The sequence below is a fragment of the Cynocephalus volans genome, chromosome 2, assembly GCF_027409185.1.
Source record: "Cynocephalus volans isolate mCynVol1 chromosome 2, mCynVol1.pri, whole genome shotgun sequence".
Taxonomy (NCBI): Eukaryota; Metazoa; Chordata; class Mammalia; order Dermoptera; family Cynocephalidae; genus Cynocephalus; species Cynocephalus volans.
The window spans coordinates 171,518,492-171,541,638 of record NC_084461.1 but is presented as its reverse complement, the minus strand read 5'-3'; the positions used below and the strand labels follow the sequence as shown (position 1 = coordinate 171,541,638).

The following is a 23,147-nucleotide window of genomic DNA, read 5'->3' as shown; positions in this document are numbered from 1 at the left end:
TAAGTGACACTGAGAGCAGAACCAGGATGTAGTGGTTACCTCGTGCAGAGCAATCGTGGCCAGGAAAGGGCGCCCCGCTGGACAACCACAGTCCCCAGGAGCGCAGACGTCTGGGAGGTTTAAACCCCATGGGAGGGCGTGGCTCGCAGCTGTAGCCTCTTCTGAACCGCCTGGATCCTCCTCTGCCCCGCTCTTCATGTCCCTTTCCCCCACCTGTTGCCTTTAATTGGAGGATGGAGGTCCTCTAGATCACCCTTCTCCCTAGTCTACCCGTCAATGCTCCGGGGCTGCTGCACGGAAATTAAAGACCCTCTCAGGCCCCTGTGGTTGAAGCCCCAAAGTCACCTGCGTCAGTTCTGCTCTGACACCTGAAACTGCCAACCACCCTCGGTTTTCTTCCCTCCCTGTGCTGTTTTGTGGGCGTCTGGCGAAGGTGCCGCGTTACGTCTCTCGGGGGAAGAACATCGCCAGGGCCTTCAGTCGTTTGGCTGCCTCGATAGGGGCAGTTCGCAGTCCCAGAGATGGCTCTGGGGAGAAGCGCCATCGGGTCGCCGCTTGCCTCCACGGCGGCGGCCCCTTGTCCCGGCTGTACCTGCGGTCGGAGGGGAAGGGGCCGAGCACCTGTCTCTGGTGGGCGTAGCTGAGCCGAGGCACCTCACCAGGCCCTGACGCCCTGCAGTGTGGCAGGCAGATGGCTCTGCGGGGTGGCGCTCGGGCCGCTGTGGCCGAAGCCCGCTCCCGCCAGGGGTGTGGGTGGCACTGGGCCCGGGGTCACGCCTGAGTAGCCGCTGCCGTAGCCCGCGCCGTAGGGGGCGCTCGAGTAGCCGCCGTAGCAGGAATAGGGGGTCGCGGGCGCTCCGTAGGGGCCAGGGAAGGCGGGCGCGCTGGGGCCCAGGCAGGGCTTGCCGTCGCGCACCAGCACTGGCACCGCCACCCGGCGCGGCGCTAGAGGGTGGCCGGCCAGTTCCAGCGACTTGTCCTGGCGCTGCCTCTTGCACTTGTAGCGCCGGTTCTGGAACCAGATCTTGACTTGCGTGGACGTGAGCTGCAGCGCGCTGGCCAGGTGCTCGCGCTCGGGCGCCGACAGGTACCGCTGCTGCTTGAAGCGCCGCTCCAGGGCCAGCACCTGCGCCTGCGAGAAGAGCACGCGCGGCTTCCGCCGCTGCCGCGCCCTGGGCTGCTCCGTGCCGCCACCGCGCATGCTGTCGCCGCTGTTGCCGACGCTGGGCCCCGACATCCCAGTCCCGCCGCGGAGGGGAGAGGCCGGGCTCAGGTCCAGCTCTAAAAGCACAAGAGGGAAACCATCAGGGCCCGAGCTAAGGCTTGACTGAGCGACTCTTACATTGTTTTCAAGAGACTCCCACTCCCCTGGTAGCCTTCACTCCTGTCCCCTTCTCCTCCGTCCTGCTGTCCCCCACCCCCGCCTCAGGCCTGTCTGTTCCTTTCCTTCAAGCTCTGCCGCTTTTGCACCTGCCCGAACATAAATAAATCCTGAAACTACAGCCCCAGGTGTACCCATCATTTCCCGAAAGGTTGACTCTTGATGAAGAGTCTAAGACAGCTCCGTTTTCTTCCTCGGATGTGTGTACGGCGGTAGAGTGTGGGGACACTTGCCGTGAGCATCAAGCGTGAGATTGGGGACTATCACATTGGGGCGGACCATGAGCCATTCTTGAAGGAAGAAGAGGAAGAGGAACAGGAAGGAGAGAAGAAGGACAGAGAGAGAAAGGCCGTCCCGAGAAGCCCCAAACTCGGTGACACGCTTGCTGGAGGGTCCTGTCTGTCTCGTTTTCCGTCGCTGCCACGTGCGCGTCACAGGAAGCTCGACCCCAAGTCCAGAGCGTGAATCCTGAGTGTCTGCTGTCTTCACCTGGCCTTTGCACACACACCCTGCACACCTGTGTCTTTGTGGGCAGCAAGTACCCCATTGGCACCAGGGACGCGTCCCAGCTTTCTTGGTCGCCATGGTTTGTAATTCAAATTTACAAAACAAAACATTTCTTGACCCTTGTCTCAAGACTCAGAAATGGAGTTTCTCTTCGAGGGATCCACATCTGGTTTTTTAAAAAAGCGGTCTCTTCTTCTGTTGGGATCTTTCTGGCAAGCGGGCGGCGTTGGCTGCTCCCTGAAGTCCTTTTCCCTGGGGCGACTCCCGACTGCTGACGCTGTGCCCGAAGCCTGCCAAGATGCAGCCTTTTCTTGCCTTCTCTGCACCTCTGTCCTGTCTTGGCTTAAGTTCTGTTTTACCCAAAGGATCAGTAGAGAGGAAACAAGGATTTTTTTTTTTCTTTTAACCGAAATTCACGCCAGGAGAAAACCAGCATCGAGAAAGGGGCGCCAGTTTGCAGCGAAGCGGGCAGGACTCCACTAATTAGAGCCGGTGAAGGTTGGAACCGACTCCAAATCCCCACCTGCGCTATCTCGATTTCCTGGGGCTTGGGGCTGTTTGGTATTTAAAGTTCAAGGAAAGAAAAACTTCCTTCAGAGATGCCTATGCTCAGAGAAACTGAGGACATCTCCCCTCGCAGAGAGGAAAAACACTGACTGAGAGTTTGTTTTCTTAGCAGATCGAAAGGTGACAACTGACCTTTAGAGATGCTGGGGAGTAAGCAGGACCCCTATTTAAAAGTCGGTGACCACTCAGGCCCAGGGGCTGCGCGGCACCCCGGGCGCGTGCCTGCACCCTCCTGGTCACAACTCCGAGGCCCCCCCACCCTGCGTCCCTGCAGGTACGGTGTGTTAGCTGGGGACTGATGAAGCTTCTGAAGCCCACCAGGAAAGTCCCTTCCCCCAGTCAATCGCAGCTGCAGCCCTAGGCTCAGTTCCTGGATCCGGGCTCAGGCCCTTCCTCAGCGTATGGGACAGAAGAGACGCCGCTCCGGGTCTGCCAGCCAAGAAGGAACGCCGCGCTTGCCTTCGGCTGCGAAGCGACAGCTGTGGTCGGACGAGCGGGACCCTTTCTCAGCAAAGCCGAAGTGAACGCCCAGTTGGCTGAGCAGCGCCCAGGGAGTTCAGCGTTCAGAGTCCGCTGCAGAAAACTCACCAGCTTCTTCGCGAACACAGCAAAGTTTAATGATCTCCAGGCTCCTGGAGCCAATGAACAGCCAGCTGCAACTAGGTGAATAACTCTAAACTAGCCGCTTAATCTTGTTTTTTTCGGTTAGCTTGCACCTTTAACCAATGAGCAGTGGCCCAGCCTGACAGAGGAGGCTCACCCTGCCAGGCGCTTCTCGAGGACCGGTGGTGAGAATGCCCACCGAAGAGCAGAGGTCTGGCGAGAGGAAGGCGGCTTTCTCACTCCTCAGAATGTCGGTCCCCTCCTGCCAGAGCCTTCCCGGTCGGTCGCAGGAGCCCCGACGCAACATAACTCCGCGTCCGCCACGTCTCCTCCTGCAGGCTGGACGCAGGTGCCGGGCAGGACCTCGCTGCCTGCGCCTGGGTTGCGCCTTCAGAGACTTGGAGACAGGAGCCGTCTCCCACGGCTGCTAAAACCCGAGCTGCCCTTAACATGCTCCCTGCAGCAAAAGACCCGGCTCCAGAGCCCCCCAGGGCCTTCCACTTCGGGGGACTCAAACACCGCCTGGTCCCCACCTCCTGTTGTAATAACGAGAAACTGGTGTGGAGGAACTGCGAGGCTGGCTAGGCCACTCAGCAAACCCCCAAACAGGGCCGAGCCGGCCGGATTGACCCCAGAGCCCGTGGAGGTTCCACTGGCTACTTTTTTTTTTTTTTTTTTTTTTGCAGTGTTTAATGTAGGGAGAGCTCGGAGATGCCTGTGAAAGGTGGTGGTGATGGAGCAGTAGGATTTCGCTGTGAGAATGAGAAACGGGAGGTTTGGGGAACCGCGGCCGTGAGTAGAAGTGATGCGTCTGTGGGAATCCGAGGAGCCAACCCTTAAGATTCAGAGCCTTATTTTCTTTAGGTGCGCATGACGCCCACTGGGTGCCGGGAGAAGATGAGAGTGGAGGCTGAGAGGCCTGTCTTTTGGACTCTTCATATGGAAAATGGGAAGAGGCCCTCGGACCCAGGATACTATGAGATGCGTTTTTTCCCACGCACCGATCAGTAAAGATCCCCTCCCCTCCCCCATAGTCCCCCTGTAGGAGCCAAGACCTTAGCGCTTACTCACGTGACTCCCTCGCCCGTTCCGCGTGCACCTCCATGTCCGCCTCACAGGGATTGCCAGGAGGCTCTGATCGGTCTTGCCTTCTGTCGCCGCTGCTGCCGCCACTACCGGTGTAGTGATCATCTGACCCTCGCGGTTCTGGGGCCATTCGCAGGTACCGAGAGTTGTCGGGGTTCCTCTGCACTCCCCGGTGTGGCGAAACCGCGGGGCCGCTTTGCTGGCCCTCCAGCTGCAGGATGTCACTGACAGAAAAGGGGGTGGAGGTGGCCCGGCTCAGCAGCATCCCGAAGGCGGAGGGGGCGGGGCCGAGCAGATTCAGGTCCCCGCCGAGCGCAGCTCCTTGAGCCTTCCGTCTTTGCAGTTGCAGGTCCCTTAGACCCAAGCTCTGGGACAGACGCCCAGACTCCTGGACCGCACCTTCCTCTGGGCCATCCTTGCGGGCCGGGGGACCAGGGCCGGGTGACGAGACAGCCGCCCCCCATTGGTTCTCGCAGAAACCACGTGCTAACCCTGCACCTTCCTCCCCAAGCGCCTTCTTCCCGCTCGCTTCTAATCCTCCCCACCCCCCAGTCTCCTTCCCGGGAAGTTTGGTTGTTATTGAGGGTTCTCAGAAGCAAAGAAAACGTGGGGAGACGGTGCTGCGCGCGGCTCGTATCTCCGTCAATACGGTACAAAGCGAGAACTTCCGAGGGCAGCCCAGGGTCCGTGAGGACCCTCCTAGAGGATGTGCGGGGGTGGAGGCTCGGAGTTCTCGCTGTGCAACCCGAGCCGGTTCATCCCGCCTGGTCCTAGCTCAACTCCCCACTCTTAGGGCAAAGGAAAACTGAGGTAGAGACAGCTGGACACTGGCCGGATTTGGGGTGCGCGCTGGGGTCTTAGCGGGCGCAGGGCCTGGACCCGGGAGGAGCAGGGACTTTTGACCCGCCAGGGCCTATGTTGAGGTGGAAACGTGGTTTTAGAGCTGAGTCCAGGTCTGTGGAGCCCCGATTCGCCACTTCCCAACCCTGTGAGCGAAGAAGAGCGGGGGGGGGGGGGCTATATTTGGGGAAACCCCCGCCTTTTTGACCACCCCGCGAGTGGTTGGGGTGGAGGAAGGTAATAGCTCCAGCCTTCGCAGAGATGCCAGAGAGGTACTCAGATTGCCCTTTTAGTCCCCACGTTTCTTCTCTTCCCCTCTCCTCTATAAAGATGATTGCCTGGAGCGTGCGTGGGCACGTGCGTGTATAAACGAGGTTCGCGCCCAGGGCGAAAAGTTTTGATCTGCATCAGATCTCCAGAAAAGCTCCTTGGTCACAGCTGGCACCAAGCAAGGGCAACAGTGTGGTACAGTGCTTACGATTGTGGAGACAGAGTCAACAGATCCAGGCCTTGCTTTGGAACACAACTGTGGGCTTTTGGGCAAAGTATTAACCTCTCTAAACTTTGTTTTCATAAAAAATATAGATAAGAGTTTGCCCATCATAGTAGGATTGCTACAATTAAGTGAGATAATGTGTATGACATTGACGAATGTCCACCGCTGTTATTACTTATGCTACGTGGATCAAGATAACATGATCTGGTGTCAGCAGTCCCAGCACACAATCGAAGGTGTTTTTAAATCTTTAAAATATCAAAATGGGATCTCACAAGAGTTCTTTCTGAGATTTCAGATCAAATGTTTCTTAAACTCTCTTAAGCGAATTCAATGTTACAAAAGCTATTTGGATGTTATTTCCTGAAATTCAGATAAATGAACTTGTTCTCCTGGGAGAGAGGGTGCAAAATTTCAAGCAAAACTTCATGCAAAATTTCAGCAAATTTGATTGTTCAGCCACCAAGTAATGATTTCTTATACAAGGTATAATTTCATCTTCATATCAAAGCTATAGCCTGAATGTTTCCAGCTTTCCCCCCCCCTCCCCCAGTAAGGAGTTGAGATCCGAGAAGTTAGGCAACTTCAAAGGTGGCCTAGCTCATTAATAGCAGGGCCAGTCTAGCACCTCGCCAAAACCAAACCTTTCCTTTCTTAATTTTTGGAATAGACATCTTTTGCCCTCAGAGATCTAAAAATCTTATGATGAAACATACATTCATTAAAAAAATTTTTTTCCAATTAAAAAAAATCATCATGTACACCATGGAAAAAATAGAAAATAGAGAAAAATTGAAACGAAAATAACATTCATCCAGAGTTAACATGTTAGCACATTTCCTTCTCTATTTATTTTTGTTAATATGAGCTCATTGGGTATATACGAATTTGTATATATTTAAATTTACATCATAAGTATGTCTAGTACTTCATTAGAGTTTTAAAAACAAATATAATTTAAAATAATAATCTAATATTCCATGTTATGAGTGGACCATAATAAACTGTTTATACTTTTAGATAATATCTAACTTTTCATCACTGTAAATAAGGCTTTATTTTTGTGCTTTCATCCCTGACAGTGTTTTCATTTCCTCAGGATACATATGTAGAAGAAACATTAATGAATCAAATATTTTAATGCTCATAAAACATATTATCCCGCGACTTCCTAGAAAAATAATGTTATCGCATCCTCCCCCCAGAGGTGTAGGCGAATGTCTGGTTGACGGATATTTACAAGAACCACCAGACACCACCGCGAGAGAGGGTGAACTTCGAATATCCTCATTCAGAGGACAGTGGGTAGGAGCTCCGCCCCCTGCACTCCAGCCCAAGCAAGACAGGCTCAGCTCAGTCCCCGCCTTCCCAGGGCTGTGGTCGGGAGGGGAGCGACCCCGGATAAAAACCTGAAGCCACGGACTCGCCAGAGCGTTATCTTAAGGTGGAATTTTCGTGGCGAACAGTCGCACTCTGGGAAGTCGTAGAAGAAAGGACACTTTGGGAGGGACTTGGCGTCGAAAGCCCTGAGTTCAAATTCTAGCCTTAGGTCCCAGATCTGGCCTTCCTGGTTTGTTGCTAGGATCAAATGAGATTTTGGAGGTGAAAAGGCTTTCTAGCCCCTTGAGAGCGATGCAAACACAAGTGCTTGCTGCGAAAAGGGCTGACTTGGCTCAGGCTCGGGCGCACCCAGACCAAAGCTGGCAAGAAGTGCCCATGTCACGCTGTCGCCCAACTACTGTGGGAAAGAGACGTTCTTCCATCTCAGGGAACTTGCAAGGCCGTGTTCTGATCTCAGCTGTGGGCGCTCTCGGCTCGCCCGGGTCTCACTTTCCCTAATTCACCTCTTGGGGCTCGGTACCCTTGGGAGCGGGGCCGGGCGGTCTCCCCGTCCCCTCCTCCCCTCCAGCGCCAGGGCGCATTGAGAGCCGCCCGCTAGAGAGTGGAGCCGACAGCTGTAATCTCGCCCATTCCGGGTAAATTGGGGCCGCATTAGCACAAGGGCGGCACGAGCGACCTGGCCACTCAAAGCGCGGCGGCGCCGGGAGGGCGAAGAGTAAGCTAGGCTCGCAGGCGAGAGCAGAAAAGCCCGGGAGTCCTGGGGCTCTTCGGCAGGGCTCCGTGCAGCCCCCGACAGTGTGGTGCGGGGTATCAGGAACCGAGGGGTCTCCTGCTTTTTGTCCGAACTTGTATGTGCACTGCAGACATTTAAATGATCCCCGTGCAATGTGATACCTGGCACAATCACATGGAATTTGTACACATTTATTGAGCCTCTTCTCATCCGTGGTTAATAAAAGTCTTTTTCTGCTCCTATTTTTTTCCCCCTCAAACTTTCCTAAAACGAAGGAAATCCCTCTATAAAGTATGATACACAGCAGGCGACTGCTGCTACAGTTTGGCGCTAGTGGGCCCAGTGGGCGTACAGGAAGTCAACGGTCTTCAGTGTGAGCGCAGGATCCACATTAGACTAGACTAGGCTTGGACTCTGCGTCTGTTGTCACAGCTGTGTCCCCAGGGCATAGATTAGCAACTGGCATGTAATAGATTTTCAATAAATATTTGTTGGATAAAGATATTTGCCTTATTTGGCTGGGGGTAATCCCTAGGATACGCTGGGGACTGACCCCTCCCCCCCGCAAGACTCCTAATTGCCTGATGTTGGTACTTTCTGCTTTGCCAGGTCCCTTTTGCTGGGACACACTTTTAATTTTATTTTAATTTTTTATTTTATTTTTTAGAATTTTAATTGACATAATTGTATATATTTATGGGGCATTGTGTGATATTTCAATTTATGTATCTGTGTGTAATGATCAAATCAAAGTAATCAACATACCTATCACCTCAAACATGCAACGTTTCTTTGTGCTGGGAACGTTCAAAATCCTCTCTTCTAGTAAATTAAAAAGTATACAATAAATCGTTGTCAATTAGTGTCACTGCACAATGCTGTAGAGCACTGGAACTTACTGTTCCTATCTAGCTATATCTTTGTAACCCACTTTTAAATATTATAACATGTTTATTTTTTGAATATGTGAAACATGAACATGAACATGTTTCTAAAAATCAAAATTATGCATAAAGATATACTTAAAGAAGTGACTACACTTCTATTCCTGTTCCCATTCCCCTTTCTTTCTTGGTTAATACATAATCTCATTCATTTATCCCAATCTCATTAATTTACCTTTTCTGTGACTTTTTTGTTTTTACAAACTAACAGATATATGTACATCATTTTCCTATTTTTCTTCTTCCTTCCATGGCAAGGTGGCTTAATATGGATACTCTTTCTTGTTCTTGAAAAGCAGTCACATTAAGTTTCTTGGGATGATATCAAGCTTCTTGTTGCTACCTGCATATGGCTGCTGCTTTATAACACAGAGGATGTCACAGCTGCAACAATCATGCTTAGAATGTAGAATGTCACCAGCACACTTTTACCTGGTGGACTGGCATTAATGTGCCAAATTTCACCAGCTTGATGAAGAACACTTTTATTTGTAATGATACTTTCATCATCAAAATTTATGATGTGGATCTAATTATCATATTTTAGAGATGGGTTGACCACTGGTGCATCTTTTTTCTGCTGCCACAGGGCATGCACAACTGCAGTTGCTCACACACCTGAAGCCCGCTCACTAGCACAGGCCCTCCCCAAAACACGGGCTGCTTCTAGCACCCATTCATTCGAATGGATATTCTTTTGCAGTTTGATTTTTTCACTTAACAGTACAGCCCATAAATCACATCACGTTGGTTCAGAGAGATCTTACTTATAATTTTCTACAATTGCCTAGTACTCCATTGTGTGAATATACCACAGCTTATTCAACTACCCTCCTGTGAATGCGCTTTTATATATATGTGTATATATTTATGTGTTGCCAAGTTCCCCTCCAGAATGGTGTTGGTTTGCATTCTACCAGCAATGTATGGGAGTGCCTGCCTCCCGTATCTCCCAGGCAACAGAATGTATGATCAGACCTCTTAATTTTTACCAATCTGATAGGTGAGAAACGGTTTCTCAGCATTGTTTTAATTTGCATTTCTCTACGAGTGAGGTGTAACATCTTTTTATTTGTGTAAAGGATATACATATTTGCATATATATTATACATGTATAATATACATATAAGTATAAAAATACATAAATACATACAAATAAATTGACATACACATAAATTGTATCTTTTCTGTATTATGTGGTCAATTTTTAAGTTTTCTCTGTTTCAGTGATTTTGGCTATCTGTGCTGTATTTTGCTAATATTTTCTTCCTGTTTGTCAGTCGTCTTTCAACTTTCTTTAATAATGCTTTTTGCCATGAATTTTTTATGTAGTCACTTGTACTATCCTTTTGTTTTCTTGCCTCTGAATTTGAGTCACAGTGAGAAAATCTTTCCCTACATCAAGATTAAAGAGGAATTCACCCATACTTCTTCCAGTATTTTGTACGGTTTTGTTGTTTACATTCGAGTGTATTTGAGTGTATGGTGTGAATTAAGGATCGAATACTACCTTTTTTCAAATCGCTATGCTGGGACCATTTTAACGGTTTGCCCGGGGTCACCTTCAGAGGCGATCTCTGCGAACCCCTTAAAAGTCAGTGCAAAAATCTCGGGGTTAGTGGGAGGAGCATGGATGAAACGGAGAGTGGAGGGGGAGAAAAGACTTCTTTACTGCAATTGTTTAAAGACAAACTGGCCAGTTAAGGGGGTGGGGTTGGGGAATCTGTTCTGGTGGGCATCTCGGTTCTCCGCGTCACCGCTCCGCACCCCCCTTCCCGGCTTCCCGGCTCGTCGCGGCGGAGCCTAGGACAGAGCGCGGGGCTGGATTCCTCGGGCCGGCTCCCGCGCTCACGCCACACCTCCGGAATGGAAAAGAAAATCCTCAGCGGCCGGGGGACGGCCAAGGCTCCGCTGTGCGGTGATGGGAAGCTGCAGGCGGGGACCGGGCTGGGATGCAGCCGGGCGACGCTTATCTGCGCCGCGCTCGCCAGCTCCGTTTCAATTAACATTCCAACGCCCGACAGCCTGGCAGCTGAGAGCGCCGGGCCACCGACCCGCGGGAGCAGCGTCCCAAGCGACCTCTAGAAAAATAAACTGTAGGCCCCCGGCGGCTCTGTGTGTGTGTGTGTGTCTGTGTGTGTGCGCGTGTGTCTGTGTGTGTGTGTGTGTCTCTGTGTCTCTCTGTGTGTGTGTGTGTGTGTGTGTGAGTGAGTGTGTGTGTGAGTGAGTGTGTGTGAGTGTGTGTCTCTCTGTGTGTGTGTGTGTGTCTGTGTGTGTGTGTGCGCGAGCGCGCGCGCGTGTGGCCGGAGTAGACGCAGATCAAATAAACAGACCCAGGGCCGCGCAGAGCGGCGGTGCGGAGGGTCGGGGTAATGCGGCGCCCGGGAGAGGAGGAGCCGCCGACGCTCTGCAGGCTGCTCTCGGTGCAGCTCTCGGCCCCGCCGCACCGAGGGATGACAGCTGCACTTTTAATAAGCCGGCAGTCCGCCCTCTTGCTGAGCCTTCTCAATATCCCCAAAGACGGGGATGCGATCAAGTACATCCCTGCGTCCCCAGAGCCCGCGAGGGGACTTTCACACACAGTGCCTGATCCCGAGGGGGTCAGACAGACTCTTTCTGCGCTGTTTTTAGTATCTGGTATATCGCTTGGCTTGGTCTTTCATGATCTCACTGATGTCGCTTTGAGATAAGTAGGGCAGACGTCATTATCTCCACTCCAGGGATGGGATGTTGAGGCTCAGAGGGGTCCCTAACCTGTTTATAGCCATGGGCCTAGTGAGGGGGCAAGGACAGGTCTGGCACTTAATGTTTCGGGGGTTTAGATCATGGCTCCAAATTGCACCCTCTTTAAGAGGTTACCAACCTACCAATTGCTATAAATGAGTTTTGGTATCATTATTGTTATTCTCTGCACATATAAAAGATGTCAACACCTCTTCATGAACAGACTAAATATAAAGCCACCTCTTAACTGGGTATATGTGTGTGGGGTGTCCCCAGTGAGATTAAAAAAAAAAAAAAGTAAAGTAAAAATTTGAAGATTTGAGTACTTAACGGTGTGCATAACCCATTAAGTCAAACATTTTATATCCTTTTCTGAAAATCCCTGTTCCCCAGTCTCACCAAATTGTCAAGATTTGGGCAAGGAGAACAGATTACCAGGTTCTCCTGGTGGAAATTTGTTTCCCTCCCGCCCTATACCTTACCTGCATGCACGGGAACCTCTAGCCACAGGTCCACTCCAACCCTGCTCCAGGCAAGCAAGGCAGCCTATAGTATCCTGGCACTGCAGGGAAACCCGAAGGACAGCAGAAGCCTCCACACATCCAGCCAAAAGAACCTGGATGAAAGGCTCTCTGGCATGGTTAGGGCCTTCTGGGACTAATTCTGCTACATAAAGTGGACCTGCTCAAACATGAGACCTTCCCTGGACTGGCTTTTAAATGAGCCATCCTACTCTCTAATGCTCCTACCCAGCGTCAGACTGTCTGAGGAGGAGGTGGAAGGGGAAGCACACTTGGTTATCAGTATAATTTATCTACGTGGCACCAAATATCAGCATGCCTGCTGTGTCTGCCTGCTCTCTCTGCCCATGCAGTTGCCCCTCCCCCACCCACAGCACAGTGTATATGGAGGTGGCCACTGGGGAAAGAGTAATGGACTGTGCTCCAGCAGCTCCACAAGCACTGGGCTCTCCCCCAGTGCACTAACCCACAGGCCCGTCTCCCTGTGTTTTGAGGGAAGCATCCACAAGTTTCTTGAGCAGGCGGATGAGGGATCTCAGAAGAGTTTCCACTTTCTCTAGAATCCATTCAGGATTAAGAAGCATGGAAGCCTGCAAATGTCTTGCAAATGAAATTCCTTAGATGCAAAGCACCCCCCAGGAGTGGCTGTGGTCCTAGTGGTTGCCTCAGGGGCAATAGACAGACGATGGATGCCTTAGAACTCAATAATGCTGTGACAGCTGGTATCTCAGTCACACTTTCAGTCAGGAACCAGAATCTAGGATGGATGGTATTTAGTTCCAAAGCTCACTTCCCAATTACTTCCAGCCCTCTTAGAGTGGCTTCTAGTCTAGCGTGACCTGCCTCACGTCAGCAGGTTTCTAGTTTTCCTAATGAGTGTGATTGAATTCTCTTTTAGAAATTAAACTCACTACCGGAGGTGGGAAAGGGGGAAGGGCGGGCGGTAAGGGAGGAATTGGTAAAGGGCCATGAAAAATGATTATATTGTAGAATGTTGAATATACTGATTATCCTGACTTTAGCATCACATATTGCACACAGGTATTGCTGTTCAACTCTGTACCCCACAGATACATACAACTATGTTACAATAAAAAAAACCCCCAAAACTCATAAAGCACAGTTCATTTATCTGTATTATACCAAAAAAAGTTTTTTATTAGAAAAACAAATTCATAAGTCTGAGCTGGCTCTAGTAGGTAATAGAAGGCCCCTAGAGGGGGAGTTCTGGAGCAATCCTTGGGTAACTTGCAAGTATGTTAAAGAAAAAAATTAATGAGGTTCTGATTTTTATTTTTCTGTTAAGATGACTTTTGTTGTAGAACAATTCCATTTAGAATGTTGCTCTTAATGTTCAACTGAATGCGTCATGCATGCTGTTAAATATCTGAATCTTCAAAATTTTGCTTTACCTTTTTTTTTAAAAAAAAAATATCTCTGTGAGGGTCTAGGAATGAAGACAGGAAGGGAGGAGCCAAAATTGTGCTTGATAAAATACACATGAGAGGGTGTCAAACCAAGTTTACACAGAGAATGAAGCTGCCAGTCTTAGCAATAATTGTTATTTTCTAACTCCCAGGAGGGTCCTAAATCAAAAGCTAATATTCGGCCATTAATTCACCCAACTCTAGGCATTATCTTTATCAGCCACCCCCTCATTTTTACAAATAGTCCTAGAGAAATTGGATAATGTGGCAGAGGCGAAAAATCAACTCTTCGGCTTGGAAATGCCAGATGCTTCACTGGGTCTCCTGGGCATGAGTTAGGTGTCTGTGGGGTATCAGCCTTTGACATTTCCCCCTGTCCAGGGCTTCCCTGCCATGTAGCTTTAAATAATTATAATTGGTTTAACAATAAACCATTCATTAAAATCTGCAGCGTTACTTTTCCACTTTGAATGAAGGGATGGACTCAATATTAATGATGCCAATACTCACTCAGTGCTTACCAGGCACTGTGCTTCATGTGGACTTTCTCGTGTTTATACAAGAATACTTCAAAATTCATGGAACAACAGACTTAAAAGGTAATATGAATCTTTCCACCAATCTTTTGAAGTACCCTCATATAATTCATTACCCATACCATTGTCTTCTTCCAGATGTCCTCAGGTCACCTTCATTTCTGCCCTCAGGGAGCTTACATTGGGGAGAGGGGAAGGACACAGAAAGCAGACAGTAAGTTTAATGCATAGGTAAATTGTATAACATGTTAGAAGGTGATATAGGACATGTGCTAAGGGGTATGGGGGATCAGAACTGTGTGTGTGCATGTGCATGTGCGTGCATGCACAGGTGAGCAATTGAAATTTTAAGAAAGGAGGTCAGAGCAGGCCTCTTTGAGAAGGTGCCACTTGAGCAGGAAACCAAGAGAGGTGAGAAGGTGAGGCTTGTGGGTGTCTGCAGGAGGCATGAAGAGCTAGTGCCAAGGCCTGAAGCTTTGGCAGGCTAATGAAGGTCTTTGGCCTTTACTTCTAATGGAAACTGAGAATACTGGAAGTTTATGAAAGACCTCCCTGGTTTCCATGTTCCGAATAGGTTGCAAGAGAGCAGAGAGGGGAGGAGGAAGGAGGGAGACTATTGCAATAACCTAGACAGTAGATTAAAGTAGTGGACCAGGTGAGGCAGTGGAGGTGGTGAAAAGCAGACAGTTTCTGAGTGTATTCTGAAAGGGGTGCGAACAGATTGGCTGTGGGTGTGAGACACACTGATGAGTCAGGGATAATTCTGTTTATTGGCTCTAACAAACAGAAAGGTGGAGTTGCCATTAATTGAGAAGGGAAAGAACATAGGCAGAGGAAGATCTGGGGAAAAGACCAGGAGCTCAGTTTCAAAATTGAGATGTTACGAGACACCAGTTTGGCAGCACAGGTTGGCATTTTCTCTTGCAGTGCTCTGGGTGGTGCAAACAACCTTTGAGTACAGTAAACGTTGGGGTTGGCTTTTATTCTGCAGGGAATGGATTTACTTGAATGAAGAAGAATGAGCAGAAAAGAACCCCCAAATAACTAGAATACGGAGTGCATTTATTTCATTTTTGTGTTTTGACCACTGTTGGGCAGCATCGATTAAATGCAGATTTAGAGTGACAGCGCTGGGTTGATGTTTGGACAATTCAGATTAGAAAAGCAAATTCCTGTCTTCTTGAAACAGGAAGCAGCAAGCAGGGTTTCCTCCCTTTCCTTTCTCTCTTTCTTTTTCTTTTTTCTTTTTTAAAACCTACCACTTGAATTACACCCGAAGTTTCCTCATCTCTGAGTTTTCTAGGAGTGCAAACCTGGCCTTGGAGTTGCTCTCCCTTGAACAAGCTGCAGCAGTTTTGGAAACATTTTGAATCAATCTTGATCTCTCTTTCCATCTTTCTCTTCTTTCTTAATCTCTCTCTTTCCTTTATTCAAAAGTAAGTAGATTCTTAAAGTAGCCTAACATTCATCAAAAACAAGGGAAAGTATTGAAAAAAAAAAAAAAAAAACAGAAAATGAAAATCTCCTAATCCCATTACCTAGAGAAAATATTTTGGTATTAGTTGTTTACTCAAATTTTGCATATACTTATAATTAATTCCTGCTAAAGAAATAAGAATTGGATATATATATATATTTTTAACCTGCCCTTTTCCTTAACATTAAACAAGGGCACTTCCAAAAATTCATGGAAAAACCTAATTGAAAGATAATACAAATCTTTCCATAAACTTTGTGAAGTAGCCCTGTACTATGACAAATTTTGCTTGTCATCAAACATTCTTCTATAATATGATTTTGAGTAATTGTATATAATATTTTGTCTTATGGATATATAGAATTTGTAAAGCTAGATTTATTTTGTGAGCTATTTAGTTTTCTTCCAAATTTCCCCTTTTGTAAGTAAATTCTATAAACTTTCCTGTAATAAATATGAGGGTATTTCAAAAAGCAGGTGGAAAAATAGAATTAAAACACAGTACTAATCTTTTCAGGAACATTTTGAAGTATCCTCATATTTTTTGTGCCTATGAAATCATTTCCTTTGTATAAGGTGGGGTGGGAGGCAGGGGAAGGAAAAAGGAGGGAGGGCACCAGTTCTTCTAGAAAGGCGGGGTGTGACGGCAGAACCTGCCACAAAAATGGAAGTCACTAGGAGATTCTCAAGTAGGTGCCTCTAGGCATAGTTCATACCCTTCTGACTCCAGCCGCTACCCCAGTGGGGGGGGGGGGCTTAACCCATGACTCAGTGCTGTGAGCATGCCTGGCAGGATCCATTCATAACCCCCTCCTCTCTCCAGGGGCTCTGCCTTGTCTCCTAGGAGACCTCAGTTTCCAGAGAAGGTGATCCCTGGGGAGAAGTAAGGGAGGACAAAGTGGTGGTGACACTGAATGGCCCTGGGCTGTCTAGGGCCAAGAAAAACCAATGATTAGAGTCCACGACTAGAATCCTGAAGGTATTTGCTTTGCATTGAAGAAGAGCATCTCATAGGCACAATTTTAAGGCACTGACTCAAAATCTCACTGTTACACTTAAATGTTGAAATGCAAAAGGTTAAAAGTTCTAAAAAATGACACAGAAGAGTATTTTCATGACCTTAGAGCAGGGAGGGATTTCTTGCAGTAGGCACAAGGCACTAGGCACTGGACTACATTTTGGTTCTCAAAAGCCAAAGGGAATCTAGTGAAAAGGCAAATCAGAGTGGGAGATCTTTGCAGCATATCATGGCAAAGGGCTAGTATCCAGAACACGGACCAATCTCTTTCAAATCAATGAGTAGAAGGCAAACGATTTTCTTTTCACAAAGAAGTAATCCAAACAGCCGAGAAGCATAAGAAAGTGTGTCCAACGTCAACAGTCTAAAGTGGTTGAAATTTTAAAGCCTGAAAACAGGAGGTGTGGGCTAGCTTGTGGAGCAAGGAGAATGCCTTTGCACTTCTGGTGGGAATGAAAATTGGAAATCTGAATGGCAGCATCAAATAATGTTGGAGGTCCAATCATTCTATGACCCAGTTATTCCCCTTTCATGCATAAACCCTACTGAAGTGTTTAATCATGTGCATCAAGAGACACATACACTAATGTTCATGGCAGCATTATTTATGACCGCTTCAAAGTGGAGACATTGTCAATGTCCACCCACAGTAAAATTGGGTAAAACAAATTGTGTTATAGTCGTGGTATGGAATGACATAGGAGAATAGGTACGGAATACTATAAGGATGGAATGATAGGTAAATAAGGAGTATGGAACACTATACAACAGTGAAAATGACTGAACTACACATGCACACGATAGGGATGAATCTTAATGACACAACGTTGAGCAAAATAAGCTAGTTACAATAGAACATATACTAAATGATTTTATTTTCATGAAGCGTTCAAAACAGGCAAAAATCAAAGTGCTGTACATTGCTTAGGGATGCTTAGATCACACAACTATTAGAGAGGATGGGGTGGGGAGAAAGAAAAACAAAGAAATGAACGTGATCAAAGTAAGTGTGGTGGTTACTACAAAGAAAGAGGGAGAAGGGTAGGTTTAGGGTCCAGAAGTGGCGTGTAATAGTTTCTGAGATGTCCTGCACTAGGTGGGTTTTATCTTGGTGTTTGTTTTACAGATTCGTTAGGCTTTACATTTGTTTTGTACACTTTTTTTTTTGAAATGTTCTCTGTATTTTTGCACCCTCCTCCCCATTCAAAAAAGGGATACAGATTTGGGGGAACCCTCACTATTTTCTGATGACAGGATAGAGCACTGGACGGATAGTTTTGCTGTTTCCAGCTCTGCACAATAAAGCGAACTAGGCTAAGACAGCGTGAACATTACATTGTTTCTTAGCAGAGATTCTCCAAGGGCTACTTTAATTCTGATAGAGAGAATTAATTTCTCCTTACTTGGCTGTAATGAACATTTCAAGGCTTAGCCTAAAAGACTGGCTCGATTTTTTGAAGGCAGCCCACTGATTAAATAAGCTGATTATCACCATTGCGTCGACTGTTCACTGCGGATGACACAGTATGTATGTCCTTATTTATTTATTTTCTTAACAACCATTTTCTCAACATACAGACCGAAGGACACTTCGAATAAGTCACTATCCCATGTCGGTGTGTTTTGAGTTAAGGGAAGCCAGCTGTCTGCCTGAGCTCCAGCCTCTGACCCGTGGAACCCTGACGTGGAGGCTCCCCAAGCTACCCTCACCCCTCCCCCTTTCCTCAGCGAAAGCAGGCGGCGAGGCTCTCCTGGAAGGCAGCGGATTACTCCTATGCATGTTACTGGGAATGTGCGGACCGGCCGGGACAGAATTGCGTAGCAGAACTGGGAAGCACTGGGGCTTAGAAAGAGCAGAAGGTGGGTTCTCAGCAAGGCAGAACTTGCCAGACGCCTTGATTTTTAAGATGTAAAGTGATAAGCGATGGTTGTCCCAGCTAAAATATTTGTATAAAATTTGCTAATATTTTGCCTTTTCACGCGATATGTTTCTTTTATTATTTTAATAGAATAGCCATTCATTTAAGTATATATATATTGAAATATACACCTTGAATTTTACACTAAAACATGCACAAATACTTTGTAGAAAAATAACCCTGTCGCTTTCTAAATGTCAGAGAACCTGTTCTTTAACCCCTGATAATAATAGTGCTTGAGTGGTGTCATAAATCTAGGGTATCAGTGCTCGCCCCCACAACTTGAGCTGAATACCCAACATTACAGCGGGGATACTAAGTCCCGGAGAACCAAGTACCTTACCGATTCGAAGTCGGGCGGCAGGTTTCAGAGGCTAAATTCTTAACACTACAGGGCACGCCGTTCAGCTGCCATGCCCCCCGCTGCTCCGCGACCCAGCAGATTTCTAGAAATTGGAGACACCGAGAAGTCAGGGTGGCCCGGGTCTGGCCTGAGAACTGCAGAGAAGCGGGCTGGCTTACGTGCTGGGGAAGCTACCGGGACGCGCGCTCGGTAAAGACACTGTCGGGAATGATACGTAAATTCAGGGACAGCTTTGAACTCTGGGTCACCCGGCTCGGCGTTTCTTAGACGACGAGGTTGGGGTGCCCGCTTTTCCGCGGCTGCGCTCACTTCTGGACCCCTCTCCTCTTCGGGGCCGGGGACCCTGGTCGCCGCACTGCGACCCCGCCTCTGCCATCTGTCTAGCTCCGCTCCTCGCCCGGTGGCGCCGCAGGGGGTGGGGTTGTTTTCTTTTGGCCTGGGGCAGTCGTTGTCATTCAGACCGCACCCCCCCACCCCCTCGTGTGGCCCAAACACCGGCTGAAATCCGACACCTGGCGCTGCCACCGGCGCCGGGGCGGGTCGTGGAGCGGGGACCCGCGCGAGGAGACGGGGTGGGGGCGACCAGGGCGGGGCAGGGGCCGCGCGAGCCTCCTCGAGTGGAGACTTAGAGCCATCAAACGATGCCCTTCCAGGCTCGGGAAGGAGCGAAGCCGGCTTATACTGCGCGCCCTCCCCGCGCACGTGAAGGCTCCATGTGCCGAATCCCCTCGGCCCGCTCCTGCTCCTGCCTTCTCCCCGTCCCTATCCTACTCCCCTCTACACTATTATTTACTTAACAGGTCATGTTGATTCGGCTCATCTTTAGAAAACGTCAATATTTACCCGAATCTCACCCTCGACAGTACTATCCGTTACAACCTAGGTTTGAAGGGTTATGTGCACTGACACACACGATGCCAACACACACTGCGTCATCACCGCAGCTTCAGTGCTCGTCCGTGTCGCTTCTCATCGTCCGTCACACCGCCTGTGATCTGCACGCCACGCTCTGGGAGAGGCTGCTTTATCCTACGTAATCCCACCTGCCGCCCCGCAACGGCCCCATTTTACAGATGGGGGAGTCGAGGTCGCGCACCTACTTTTCACCCGGCTGCACGCTCCTTCCTCTCCGACCCTGACGCTGTGATGTTCTGGTCCTGCGGTGGCCTGAGGATAGTCGACGTCGGCGTCGTGGTCCAGGAGCACTGACTGTGCAACCACAGTCTGGGAAGGAGCGGGAGACGCGGAGACCATCTGCCTGCCCCCGGCCGCACAAACTGCATCTAACACTTGTCGACAAACTTAGGAAGCGCCTCTGGCCAGCTGACAGTCTTGCCTCTTGCTCAACGGTGGTGCCCCACCCCCACCCTCCTGGCTACCCTCGGGTCGTTCAAGAGCTTCCCTCTTTGTGTCCCCCAGAGCTGCCCTACTGGACTGTCTTCATGTACCCAGCCTCACCTGCCCACGGAGGCTTCCTGCCGGGACATGCCCCTTTGCAAAACAACCTAACGAGCCAATTCGATGGCATTGGCTGTCTGGTACAATCTGCTTCTCAATTTCCCACGTTCACTTGATGAGGGGCCGTTCCCGCTGGAGACCATGTTTTACCTCAAAGGACCTCTCAGACTTTAACGTGCCTGTGAATTCCCTGGGACCTTGTCAAAGAGTAGGTTCTCATACAGTAGCTGGTCTTCACGCTACACTTTGAGTGGCAAGGGTCTAAAGGATTCAGATGTTGGGGGTGGCTTGGGGGACAGAAAATTTGGGGCAATTGCTCTTCTCCACAACCCTCAGTTTGCATCACCTCCTTTTTGCAGGAGGTGGGCGCTTTGCTCAGAAATTGATCAGAAAGGCAATGAGGTGCGTGATGAAGAGCAGGAGTCTTGGAGACCAAGCCATGAGTTTGGCTTACACCACTTAATGCATGGACTTGGCTAAGTCAAGTAACTTCTCTGAACTTAGTTTCCTCATCTGTAAAATGGGAATAGTAACCTGTGTCACTGGGTTTATGCAAGGATTATGGGGGGAAAAATCCCACGTGAACGTGCTTTTTCAAGATGTAAAGCATTGACCATATATACAGGTTTAATATTTTATTCTCCATGGATTTTCAGTAATTTCTTAAAAGGCAAATTGATGTGACCAAACACGTACACAAAAAGAACATTAAATACATACACATTCACACACAGATTTGTTACTCAAAAGCAAAGGCATATTTTTCTTCTGAAATGACTTAAGGATCATGGCTCATTTTTATGAGTTATGAAGAATTTGAAGGAAAATCACATAAAGAAAAATGACAGTCTGTGGGGACATTGATTGCCACATCTCTCGCGTCATTCTTAAGGAGGACATGCCTCTCACATCAATCTTAAGTTGGTCCTGCAGAGATGGTGGGTTTGGCTCACACTGTTGTGTTTTTTGCTTTTTAATTAACAGACTTTAATTTTTAAAGCAGTTTTAGATATACAGAAAAATTAAGTAGAAAGTGCAGAGTTCCCATATATCCCTCCCACACAGTTTCCCCTATTATTAACATCCTGCACTAGCATGGTACATTTGTTATAACTGACGAACCAAATATCGATACCTTATTATTGACTAACATACATAGTTTACTTTAGGGTTTATTCTTGCTGTTGTGCATTCTTTGGGTTTTGACAAATGTGTAATGACATGTATGCACTGTTACAGTATCATATGGAACAGTTCTACTGCCCTAAACATCCCCTGGGCTCCTCCTGTTCATCTTTTCCCTCTTTTTCCCCTGAATTCCTGGCAACCACTGATTTTTCTTCTGTCTCTATAGCTTTGCTTTTTTCAGAATGTCATGTTTATACATAGAATCATACAGTATATAGGCTAGCTTCTTTCACTTGGCAATATGTATGTCTTTTCATGACTTGATAGCTCATTTAAAAAAAATTTACTAAATAACATTTCATTCTTTGGAAGTACCACAGTTTGTTTATTCATTCACCCAATGAAGGATGTCTTGGTTGCTTCCAGCCTTTGGCAAGTCTGAATAAAGTGGCTATAAACATTACTGTGCAGGTTTCTGTGTGTACATGTTTTCAACTCATTTGGGTGAATACCCAGGAGTGCGATTGCTGGATTGTATGGTAAGAGTATGTTTAGTTTTGTAAGAAACTGCCAAACCATCTTCCAAAGTGGCTGTACCATTCTGCATTCCCACCAGCAATGAGAGTTCCTGTTGCTCCACATTCTCAGTGTTTTGGATTTTAGCCATCCTTATGGTATCTCATTCTAGTTAATTTGCCATTCTAGTGGTATGTTATTATTGGTTTAATTTACAACTTGCTAATGGCAAATGACTTGAGCATCTCTTCATTTGCTTATTTGACATGTGTACATCTTCTTTAGTGAGGTGTCTGTTCAGATCTTTTGACCATTTTTAAACTGAGTTGTTTGTTTTCTTACTGAGAATTAAGAGTTGTTTGGATGTTTTGGATACAGGCCCTTTATCAGATATACATTTTGCAAATATTTTCTCCCAGTCTGTTGTTTGTCTTTTAATTCTCTTAACAGTATCTTTTGCAGAGCAGTTTTTAATTTTAATGGAGTCCAACTTATTGGTTTTTCTTTCATGGATTGTGTTTTTGGTGTTGTATCTAAAAAAGTCATTTCCTAGTCCACACTGTATTTTAAAATGTTTGAATCTGAGCCAATATTTTAAAAGTGGAAATACTAAAAAACAAATCTAACATTAGACAAACACAAATTGAGGGGTAGTTTATAAAATAGCAGGCTTTTCCCTGGTTACTATGGCTGTGTAACAAATAACCCCAACACTTAGTGATGTAAAACAACCAGTTATTATGCTCATGGCTACTGTGGGCCAGGAATTCAAAGTGTACAGCAGGTTTATCTTCACTCCATGACATCCAGGTCTCTGCTGGAAGACTCAGAGGCAGGAGGCTGCAAGTATCTGACGGTACTCACCTGTGTGCTGGGTGATGCTGGCTGCTGGCTGTGACCTTGACTGTGGCTGTTGGCATAAGCAACTGTATGTGGTCTTTCCATGTGGCCTGCTTGGCTTTCTCACAGCATGGTGACAGGGTTCCAAAGGTAAGTGCAGACAGAGATAGCAAGAGAGATAAAGAGATGGATACCCCCCATATATATATAGAGAGAGAGAAAGAGAGAGCACACAAGGCAGAAGCACATATCCTTTTCTTGATCAGCTTCAGAAGTTCCAGAATATCACTTCTGCCATACTCTACTGGTCAAAGCCATAACAATCCCACTCAGGTTCAAGGGGAGGGGAATTTAACTCCACCTCTTAATGGGGAGTGTCAAGAAAATTATGGAAGAGCATGTGGGACTAGAAGTGTTATTGTGTACTTTTTTGGGGGAATGCAATCTACTGCAAGTCTATAATCTCCAAAATTGTTAAGATCATGAAAGTCAAGAAGAGACTGAATAACTGTTCTAAATTCAAGGAGGCTAAAGGACATTAAAATGGAATGCAAAACATAACTGTTTACCATAGTCACTCTACTGTGCCGTAGAACACCAGCACTTATTCCTCCTATCTCATTGTAATTTTGTACCCATGGGCCAACCTCTCCCTGTTTTTCTTTCTCCCCTTTTCTCCCCTGTCTCTAGTAACTACTGTTCTACTGTCTGTCTCTATAAG

General features: G+C 47.6%; 1 protein-coding gene across 1 annotated transcript; it reads right to left on the bottom strand.

Annotated features, from left to right (window-relative positions):
• Positions 1–655: 655 nt before the first annotated feature.
• NKX2-6 (NK2 homeobox 6) lies at positions 656–4,409 on the bottom strand. Its single transcript, XM_063083655.1, has 2 exons — positions 4,130–4,409; positions 656–1,281 (listed from the first exon to the last, which is right to left on the bottom strand). Exons 1-2 carry the CDS (start codon positions 4,407–4,409, stop codon positions 656–658), a joined length of 906 nt encoding a protein of 301 aa, XP_062939725.1.
• Positions 4,410–23,147: the final 18,738 nt, after the last annotated feature.

What these genes read in the sequence shown, in the direction of transcription:
- NKX2-6 (XM_063083655.1), bottom strand. Translation starts at nt 4,409, where the DNA reads ATGCTGCTGAGCCGGGCCACCTCCACCCCCTTTTCTGTCAGTGACATC. An exon ending in GGAACGGGCGAGGGAGTCAC is followed by an intron (nt 1,282 to 4,129) that starts GTGAGTAAGCGC and finishes TTGTGCTTTTAG; the next exon opens with AGCTGGACCTGAGCCCGGCC.